General features: G+C 36.3%; 1 protein-coding gene across 3 annotated transcripts in view; it reads right to left on the bottom strand.

The window, feature by feature from the left end:
• Window positions 1-1998: 1998 nt before the first annotated feature.
• The window catches only part of LOC149580545 (uridine kinase-like protein 3), a 124979-nt gene continuing 115952 nt past the window's right edge, over window positions 1999-11025 (bottom strand). For all 3 annotated transcript variants that reach the window (XM_089791796.1, XM_089791811.1, XM_089791804.1), the window contains exons 12-15: window positions 4199-4292; window positions 4011-4083; window positions 3360-3442; window positions 1999-2596 (exon numbers count right to left, since the gene is read on the bottom strand). In XM_089791796.1, coding sequence (XP_089647922.1) covers window positions 2396-2596; window positions 3360-3442; window positions 4011-4083; window positions 4199-4292 — 451 coding nt within the window. In that variant the 3' untranslated portion in view covers window positions 1999-2395. The remainder of the gene's footprint in view (window positions 2597-3359; window positions 3443-4010; window positions 4084-4198; window positions 4293-11025) is intronic.

Here is an 11025-nt window from a genome sequence, read left to right as displayed (position 1 = left end):
TTTTTTTTATGTTTTGAATTTAGATGTAAGTTTGTGTGCTTTAGTTTATTTCCAATTAACATTTGTTTGTGATTGTGGTAGTTGTATACATAGCATTCATTTCCTTTCTTGAATGGTGAAATCTCACATCCAAACTTTACATTTTTCTAGTACAATCTATTTATTTGTTGTGAATATATATATAATTGAAGGACATGGTTTATTTTTATTGTGTCTCCTACAATAAAATATATTGTATTCCATTATATCAATGTATAGCTTATCCATTTGTTGGCAATCATTTATTATTCATTGGGCAAGATTAGAATCAAAGACTATCAATCAAGTTGTGCTCTTGGTATGGCAATAATGCTCTCCAAATGGTTATTCATATTTAAATACCCCAAAGTGGCATTCAAAGATCATCAATGGGGTTGTGTTCTAGGTAAGGCAATGATGCTCCTAAGAAGATTTGTGTTCAAATCCTCTAAAGTGACTTTTAGTGTTGGTATCCCAAGTGGATCTTGGACTTCTATTGTGGCTTTGATGTTGGTAAGTAGTTACTAAGTTGTATTAGTGGCTTGTTAGCTTATTATGTTGATCAAGGAGGAGGTTTCCTATTAACATCATCTGGGCTCAAGCCATGATTAAAATCTCAATCTTTGCAATTCCAATTGTGGTTTAAAAAGTAAAAACAAAAACTCAAAAATTATTTATTTTACGAGGACAAATTTGTTAACCAACACAAGCACAATGCATACAAGATTCTCCCTCGGACACAAGATTTGGATAGCTAGCTTTTTTTTTCACACAGTTTTCCTTTTGGTTTGGTTTTGGCTTGATATTTGACTTTTCTCTATGTTAACCATCTCCTTGTTCTTCCTTTGTTGTCAAACCAATGGAGAGAGATTGTTGGACAGGGCGTTCAAGATCTAGGTGATTTAAGGATGAGAGTCAAAGTATTACCAAAGTGTAGTTGCATTTATAGATTACCCATGTATTGAATAGATGTAGGGTTTCTCCAATTTTTGGCATTTTGTTATGCAAGAGAGATCTAGTAGTTTAGAATGCGTGCAGAGTTTTTGAGTGATCTGAACACCATAGAAGTTTGTGGCAGCCTTCTTGAGTTGTGGAATTTCTCAATTTCATTGGCATTTTGATGAGGTGTTAAATCAAACTCTTTGGAGAAGTTTGTAGAAGCTTTCTATAAGCTAGTGCAGTTAGCATTGTGATTTGGCTTCTTGGCTCTCGGCACTATATGTGGTTGTAATGGATGTAAGTTTGCTACTTGCAACAATTTATGACATAATATAATGTGTTTACAAGATGCAAGTCATAGTATTCCATGGAATGGCTTTGTCTACTTCGAAGCCATGACATGGATGGAGAAAATTGATAACATTTGTTAGTGAAGAGGGTGTGTTGGGGTTGTACAATATGTATTCTGCATATTGAGAACAATAGGATAAGTGATAATTGTGCTTTGTTTGCACTCTGTTTTTACAAACAAAAACAATTGTTAGCTCTCTTATAATGCTGAGCATTTTCTCATGTGTTATGGGAAAATGTTAAAATCTTTTGCATCCTCTATTTTCTTGTTAATGATTTCATAAAGTAATTTAAAGCTCTAATTTGATCACATAATTCATTTTTTTGTCAGAACTGGTAACTGGTAATTGTTATCATCAGGATCCCATAAAGTGTGCTTGGTGTCACGAACATCAAAATATTTCTTGCATGCTTTCATTATTGATGAAATATAACCAGCCATGTGAATCAATTGGTCCATGTTAGTGCATTTATTCCAAATGTGACCTTATGAGGAAAAGAATTTTTATGACAAACGCCAACTTTACAATGCATGTTTGTTATCTGTCCAAATGCCAAAAACAAGGACATCAAGCTTGAATCTAGATTGCAAGAGGTCGACAAACATGGATATCTAATTACCTACTAAGTCTTCACAATTTATTGTAATAAACTTTTCCACGTGCATGTAATTTTAATTGCAGAATGTAATTTTGATTCCTAAGAATAATTAATATAAATATCAAAATTGCATTAGTTTCAATTCTGACTGAATTTCTCGGAGAGAATAAAAAATGTAAACTCTGCTTTCATTGGATGAAACAATGATGAAAATAAGATCACACATCCTCAGCTTTGAGGGGAAGAAATTGCATCCCTCCATTATTAACAAATGACTGGAGCCAGATGGACTCTCTAGGTAGAAAATGCAAACAAGGAACAATGATCAAGAAGGGATTAGCTCACTTTACAGAATGAGACACTTTGTAGCCAGGCTGGTAGTCAAATCTCAAACCAACTGAGAGGTGAATGTATTAACTCCAGATAACAACGGACCATTACAGCAGTCTTGTATAAACAGTTCGGTATAGAAATTTTGACTAGTCATTTATACTGTATGGGTACCATTTGCATAGGGTCCATCATAGCAAGTAGTTTGAATATCATCCTCTGTACAAAAGTAACGATCTCCAAATTCTCCCATTCCTGGAACAACTCGAAACTCTTCATTCAATGCCATGTCAATTTCTGATGTCACAATTTTAAGCCTTGGAAACTTTTTGCAGACCATTTGTATTCCTTCAGGAGCCTGCATTATGTATCACCATTTTAGTTCCAAATTTTAGAGTCTTCTACATTTTAAAATGTTTGCAAAAAATGCTAAATCAAAAGAGCTTTCATACAGCAATCATCAGATCATATAAGAACACATCAGAATAGAAAAAGAATCTGCAATATGCAGATTTAGCTCTTGATATAGACAGCAATTTAGTCAATGGTGATCTCAGCTAACTGATATAAAATATATGTAGAGAAAATAGGAGCGTGCAATAGTTGGCTACAAATCCCAATATAATAATTTCCCACCCTGATAACTCAAAATTAGCTAAACCATGTGTTGAACATGTTACTTTGTAAAGATAAAGTAATCTGCAGACTTGTTTGTCCTTTTGCAGTATACTTCATTAACACACTACTTCAACACTATGGTCCATAGATTATGTCAAGACCAAAGGCAAGCAGAGTTTATCATGCGGTACATCTTGGCACACCCATGTCACACATGTTAGCAAAGCTTATCTACACATGGTCCGCACAATCATTTGCAACCCATCATGTTATTTGTGTGAGAACATGCTTTTAAGACCAGCAGACAAACTAAAGCACAAAACAAAATTCATCAAGATTTATTTCTACTACAAATTCCATGCATCTCAATCTGAGCAATCAGTAGACTGGAAATTAAGTTTGTAAGAGAATTGTAAATACAGCATAGGAGATGCAAATGGAGAGCTGAGGCTGCCCCTTTTGTTTAGATTTTCAATGTTAAAGGCAAAAGGGGATTATCTTACAGATATAAGATTAAGAAAAATAATATTTGATTCTTGTACTCCTTTCTCCAGCAGCAAAAGAATAGCTTGCACAGCTGAATTTCCTGCAAATTATTAAATCAATGACCTGAGAAAATTAGATTTGACAAACAGTCAATTTCTAGCAGATGCAATGCATACTTTTCCAATATTGTGAGCCTAGAAAAATACAAATTGTCTACCTGTAGAAACTTTCAGGCTTTCCCACTACAATTAGATACTGGATATAATGTATTGCAAATATGCGAGCTAAAATGATGCATGCTGAACAACAATTTATTACAAATTCTATTTATTGCCGATTTTCATGACGAAGGGGTTTCGCATGAAACAGCATTCTCACTAATTATTATAAAATGTGTTAAACATAGACAAATCTTTACTTCAAGTAGCTTGAACCCCAATGGATTGAATCATTCCATAAGGAAAACAAAGTACTGCTAATATAAAGGGATAATTTTACAAAAATACAGATTCCAGACACTTTGCTAGTACTGGACTGAGTCGAACATAAAATACAGAGCACTAGAAAGTACAAACAATTATTTTATATCTTTCAGCCAGCATATTAAGATGACACATTCCACATAAAGCAATTGATAAGGCATTTTCTTTTCTAAAAGAATTTCATACCTGTTGCAAGAATTGGATCCAAGAGCAACACATGACGATTTGAAATGTCTTTTGGCAGCTTTTCATATATCAGCTACACAACATTGCAAAAAATGGAATGTGAATTATGATATATGTACTAAATAACAAATAGACAGTAGTTATAATACAATTAGAGTAATTTCCATGAGTACCAAAAATTTACTAACCTGTTTGCCATTATCTCCATCTCTATGAATGAGAATTTTTCCAATTTTAATTCCTTTGCAACATGCCCGCAGTGCATTCTCCATGCTTTCACCACTAAACGAAAAAATAGCACAAAAGCTTCTTAGTTTCTGTAACTACAACAAGCATTCACAAATTAACAGCTCCACCAAAAGCTGCCTTAATCAATTCCCAGACAAGATACAACTATATTAGCCCTTACTACAATCAATCCTATAGTGAGTAAATATTAACTAAATTTTCTATGTTGGCGGTTCCTGTCAAAACCAAAAGCACATTTTTTTATTTCCCCATGTAAACTATGAGGAAAAGCTTCTAAATAACATTTACTGTATATAAAGAGTCAAACAAAGCATCTCAATTGTCAGCACAATGTGAATGTACAATTAATAGAGAGAATATTGTACATGGTCTATACAAATCTATTTTCAAATAGAAGCACAATCTGACAGTTTCAAAGCAGGTAAATCATAATCAAGTTTTCCATGCAAGGAAACCAAAGGCAGAGACTTGCACGTTTTCATCATTTATGTCACAAGGCCGGTGATCAAGATTGTGTAAACCTGAGAGAATTCATTTGTGGTGCTTGAGCTGCTTGAGCTGTTTACCAACATTCTGTATGTTGGTAAACAGATTTGTCCTTCAAAAAGTGATTGAAAGAACAGACTCAAATCGCACAAAATGAAGAACAAACCTCACCAACAGTTGGAAAGGCTATGATGAGATTGATAACTTTCCTCTGAATTGAGAGGTACAGCCTTAGATACTGAAAGAATTAGATACTGATTATGCCTTTAACCTGAAGACACGAAGACTTGCTGGCATTCATTCACCACTGTGAAATAAATGTGTTTTCAGACCTGGATGATCAGAGGGAAAACTATCAAAATGACCACAAGATCATTCACTAAATCCTCCCTATTGCAGAGAAATCAAAGGGATTTAAACACCTCAACTTGTTAGAAAGTGAATGCACAAACCGATAGGTTGATTTACTTGATATGAAAACACAAGATCATGTTCAAAATATAAAATAAACAACCACATGATCAATTTCAATTGGAGAAATATATATTCAGATCACAAGGTCTAGTATATATATATTTGTCTTTGTTTTGAACACAACAAGAAAACCACAAGATTAATCTGTTCCTGCAATTCCATCAAGCTATTCAGAAAATGAAAATATATTAACTCCCCCTCTATTCCCTATTACCATTTACATCTCAGAAACTATCTCCTCCTCCTGTAGCCACAGGACCCATGGAGAGAAGAAGAGCCCGTGCCCTCTCCAAAATTTTAGAATAAATAGGTTTACGGACTCCATACTCAGTTCTGTAACTGAATCTTGGAAGTACTTAATCTCATATTTTATGTCTGATAGGATTCGCAGGATCCAATAACTAATTCTCAAAGAATTGTTAGAAACTTTTTGGTCTCCTAATTTTTTACCAAACATCAAGAATGATAATCCTTAATGTATAGGAATACAGTTAACTGACAGGTGTTTTTATATCACAAGAACCATTGCCTGCATTTCTCAATTTGCTCTTTTTAAGTGTCAACATGCAATGAAAATAATTTGGAAACTTGGGGTCTCGAATGATAAATGTTGTTATTAATCACTGTCATCTGTATTGAATCATGATCCATAACCATGCCAATCCTTGCAGTTTATCTCAATGCTTATTTCCACAGGTTTCGCAAGTCCACCATGGTTGTGCATTTAGTGAAACAATTAGACCACCTTTGGTCACATGTGATAGACTATTCAACTCACAGAGAATTCATAAGTCTCACAATTCTTCATAAGCCAGAGACACACAACTTTATTCCTGCTTGAAGGGGGTGTTGACAAAAAGCTAGGTATATCATAATCCCCTTGCATCAATGCATTTCCGGGGTATACCAAAACTGGACACCTTCATCTCTTTGTGCGACATCCAAATATAAGATTTTGACATGTTAGCAAATTGAATGGTAGTAACAAGCGAGCATGGTTGGAAAATCCTCTTCGAACACTTACTAGGCTCAGGCATTTTATCAAATAATTTGCATGCGTCTATATGTTTTCTTGGATGCTTTCGAATGGGAAAGATATGCCCTCCAATAGTGCTATGATACGAAACCCATATTCCTTTTCTCTTAAAATCTGACTAAGCCTTGGGTGCTCGAAACCCCTAAGTTTAAGAGAAAGGATTACTCCTCTAGAATCATAAATTCAGGAGGTCTCCTTGGTGTTGTGCCCCACAGTATCGGCTCAAGTAATTTGCATGTGCCCACCAAGATACTTTATAAAAACTCGAACATGGGTATAATATTGGGTGCTCCACATTTGCGATTATGCTCTAAACTATTTCAACATGCAATCTCTAAGCATGTTACCAAACAAGTTGCAATCCACCTTTGCATTTCATCGCGACTGATTGGGCAACCTTGGTTTTTGGGCTATCATCACTAAGGGGTCTTTGTGACCAATTTCCCAAATATGGGTGCTCCTTTTAGGATAATTCCATGAGCTCAACTCTTGACATGGAATGATAGCGTGATTTGAGATGGCTCCTTATTGAAGTGCAGGCAGATTTTCATGAACAATATATCTCCTATCCTTTTTATCAATTCCATTAAAATGGGGTTCATATGATAACGCATCTTATCAGGCATATTGTGATCTCAAAGCCCCTTCCTGGGCATTTGCAGAGAGACTCCCAATCGGATTTCATCTACAGTTCAGCATTATTCAACCAAACTCTTTAATAGTGACCCTAAATTCTCAAACAGGAATGTATCCTTTGTCGATCCATGACTAGGCATTTGACACATGAAAGTGGGACAAGCCTTTTCCTAATACGAGCTTTGAAACAATGCAGAATCTTCCACTTGATAGCCAATCATTACAAGTTGAACTCGGGAATGATATGCTCTGTTGTCAAGTCTGTTAGAACCCGACATCTGCATTTCTAATCATCTTCATCAAACCCATGCCTTCTATCATGGGATAGTTCAAGCAACTTATTAACCATCATTTTAGTTTAATAGTCATTGGGGTGCTTCTGATTTTCCTTAAAGATGCATATCGGGTTTAGAGTTGATCTCTCTACATATGCTTTAGATTCTTGAGCATCTCATGGACCCTGTTTGGCACAAAGCAAAGCTTGATTCCTCGTACCATGTATGTCAAGCGCTTTCCAATTTGAATCAGAAAGAGATCTGTGCAGACTAAGATTGTGCTACAATTCCATTTTGAGTTAATGAGTTGTATGGTTATGTAGAATTCGAGTTGTGCACGCCCACTGCATCTTTTGATTGAACCACTGAATTTGGACTTGTGCTTCTTAGCTGGTGAACCATGCCTTCAGACTTGAGCTCTGGCCTGTGAGCTTGACTTTGAACTTTGAACTTTGAAAAAACAAAATCCTTTTGAACTTGGAGCACGTAACCATAATCATATAGTCTGCACTTCGGGCTTAGAATAAAACTCCAATCCTGGCTGGATCATTATAACTTCGCATGTTTGAACTGGAAGGTTTGTGCTTTTGAACTTAAAGTTAGAAGTATGGAATCTGAATGAACTCTAGGAACTTTTTGCATTTGTTTGGATCATTGCGAACCTACACCTCGGAATCAACAAATCTGTACTTCAGAGCTTCAAGCCTTGAATCTTGAATCTGAATTTGGATTTGTACTTCCGAACCCGTACACTTTGAACCTAAAACTTCACGGCACAGTTCGAGGTTCAAGTTGATAACTTCCAGCAACATTGTCACTTTATAAAGCATAACTCCATAGAAACATTATTAGCACAAATCATCATAAAGGATAAGAAAAATTGGGGGAATATATCTATGGAGCTCATTTTTTCAAAGTTTAAATGTTGGGTGCCAAGGCATGCCAACAACTGGCTCAGACTGGGGATATGGACCGTAAGGGACATAGAGAATCCAGCAATCTATGGTATAAGACCAGTGTCTAGCCATTTGGAAATGAAGTCAAGGTGACGCGGAGAACCGAAAGTTACTTCACAAACAAGAGGGAGACCAGGGCAACACACCAAAACAACTAAACTAAACAGCGCCAGAAAGCCAAAACAACAAACTAGACACGGCACAACAAAACTTGCAAGACAGAAACTTATATACAAGTATGTACAGGTGAGAAGACCTCACCAGGAGGAGCTAGAAAAAAAAGTGCTTACACAAACTCATTTACAGGCTAAGAGAAATATGATCCCTTCCTGAACAGTGAGCTGCATCCGAATGAGATAAACTGATATAACTTGCATGTGATAAATTCCTCACTGATGCAAACCAAAGTGAATGTGTGCAAGAATCTTATAAACCAAACGTCATGCCCGAAGAGCCACAATTCATCATAGACCTCAAATTTTTCTTGAGCTTTCAGCATGAAATTCTCAAGACCATTTCCAAAAGGTGGCTAAAAAAGATTAGGCTCAGACATCCTTAAAAAGGTCACGCCTTTCACACGATCAGCATTCAGGAGACCCCAATTTTTGAAAGAATTCTTAGTACTTGAAACATCTTGAAAGCAAGAATAGGCTTCATCCAGCATAGGGTCAGCACTCACAGGAATATCTTCATTGTGCTCTGCTGCCACTAAATTTGAAGACACTCTACCCAAGATAAATGCATCAGACAGATTAATACCTGAATCTTTATCTCCGAGATCTTCATTGCTTGATTGCTGATAAGAATCTGTTAATGATCTCTACCTTATGCGAAGAATCAGCACCCGAATAGGCCAATGATCTCTGGGACTGCGATATTTCAACAATCTCATCAAGTGCTGCATAGATTTCAGATTTTTCCTTTCCACTAAGGCCATTCTTTCTTGTCAAAGCTTGATCTTGACAAAGCTGCACCATTTCTTGCCGAGCGGAAAAGGAGAGTTTCTTTGTAGTCTCGCCTTCGCAAGAAGTGTTCTCCAGGCTGTCCAATGATCTTCAAGACTGCATTACTTTCGCTGAGTCATCATTGTCTTGCTCCTTATTTGCTCCACAATCTCCTTCTCCAAGTGGATTTTCAGAATTCGGGGACTTTTTCATAGAGCGTGATTTTGTTTCACCCTTGTCAAAAGCTTGTTAGAAGAGCATGGAACAGCTTCATCTTGAAAACTAAAATATTCTAGAATAGGACTATCACATTCTTTCAGGCAAAAAGAACTGTCGACCTAAGATATGAAATGAAAAACTTCATATTCAGGTTGCATACTAGTTTGAAAATTGTTGTCCTCTACTAGGTTCTTCATCATCGACCTCCAGTTCTTGTTCAAGCTATTGCACCCTTCTTTCTTATTCTTCCAGATTTTTCAGCTTGTGAAATCTGCAAAACAAACTTCTCTATAGCAAGGTAGATACGTGACCATCTTCAATGTTGAGGCTGGTCTTTATGGCATTAGAGATGCTTTCTTTGTCGTGCTCCAAGAAACCTTGCAGCACTTTAACACTCATCTGGATGATCTCCAGAATTGTAGGGTTAGGTTTCATCTTTTGTGCGATCTTTCTATTTGGCATAGTCATTTCAGAGAGTCCCCAATCTCATGCACATAGAGATAATGTAAAAACTGAGGAACCGAATGTTAGGCACTGATCTTTGTTTCTGAGTCCCCAATAGAGTTGCCAAAAATCTGTTGGTAAACACTGTATATGCCAGCGTATCACCAAAATAAGAGAAATAATTCACCAACATCAAAATTTACACTACTCCTTGGCATGGCACTAGGTAATCACTTTTTGGTTGGTATTGCTGTCATTTCTGGTTGCTCTTAGTATTCAGAAGGAATCAAGGTTACTATGACGACTTGCCATTCTTATTGTGCATATTTGGTATCAAATGCTGTCATTTCTTTCAGTGTCGGAAGTGCTGTTTTTGTATGTAACTCACAGGCATTGAACTTACAAGTGTCAGAAGTTGAAGACTGGAGTTATAAATGTTGATGAAATTATGTTTCATAGGTGCAGTGTATCAGAGACGGTGCTTAGATTGTTTTCAAAAAATACATCGCCACTGTTAATTAATTAATTATTCTTTGTAACTGGTATGCGTGACTTCTCAACAGGTCACAACCTGGATGGTTTTGATACACGTGTTCTATTCCTTCAGAACTCATACTCAAGGTGATATCTGATTGGCTGTTGAAGAGATGTTCTCGACTTAGTGTCTTTTTAGAAACAGCAACAGCCAAGGTTCGGTAGTGGTGTCATGACTATGACTTTGGACGTATTTGTGCTCTGAGGGACTGAGTGGGTTTTTGGTACTGGTGTTCAGGTGTATCTTTTGAAGATACTAAAAGGCGGAATTTTTCAGTGTCTATGTGCGTATGAAGTTTTTGTGTCAGAATGAATGAATGTGTTACCTGTAGCCAATTTTTACAATGAGCTGCAGAGTCCCTTCTTTAAAGGTAATATATTTTCAGTTTGAATGCTTGCTAAGTAGTCTTTCTGGTGAAATATTATCACGGCATTATCTGACAGCAGTTGAAGACAAATTGATGTTACATTCTTCAAGTTAAAAAGTGTGAAAGACAGAAGTGTAAGTAAGGTTATTTTTCATGTATATTTCTGTTAACATCATAGATGTGAGAGACATAGTGCAGGAGAACATATAGATCCTGTAATAGTTTTCTGCAGAAGAAAAAGACAGCAATGGTAAAAGTTCTTGCAGACCAGATTTAGAGTGATGAAAAAGACAATAAATGTGAAGTTTCTTGCAGACAGTTTAAGGTGAAGAAAGAGATAGCAATTGTGAAGTTTTCAGTATGAGAGGAGTGCGTCTCCAATCACTATGGGTCA

Source organism: Cupressus sempervirens, chromosome 1 (genome assembly GCF_028749045.1).
Source record: "Cupressus sempervirens isolate cs-2001-9-10 chromosome 1, ASM2874904v1, whole genome shotgun sequence".
In the NCBI taxonomy this organism is placed as follows: domain Eukaryota; kingdom Viridiplantae; phylum Streptophyta; class Pinopsida; order Cupressales; family Cupressaceae; genus Cupressus; species Cupressus sempervirens.
Note: the sequence above shows the minus strand (reverse complement) of the source record. Positions and strands in the feature narration are given on the sequence as shown.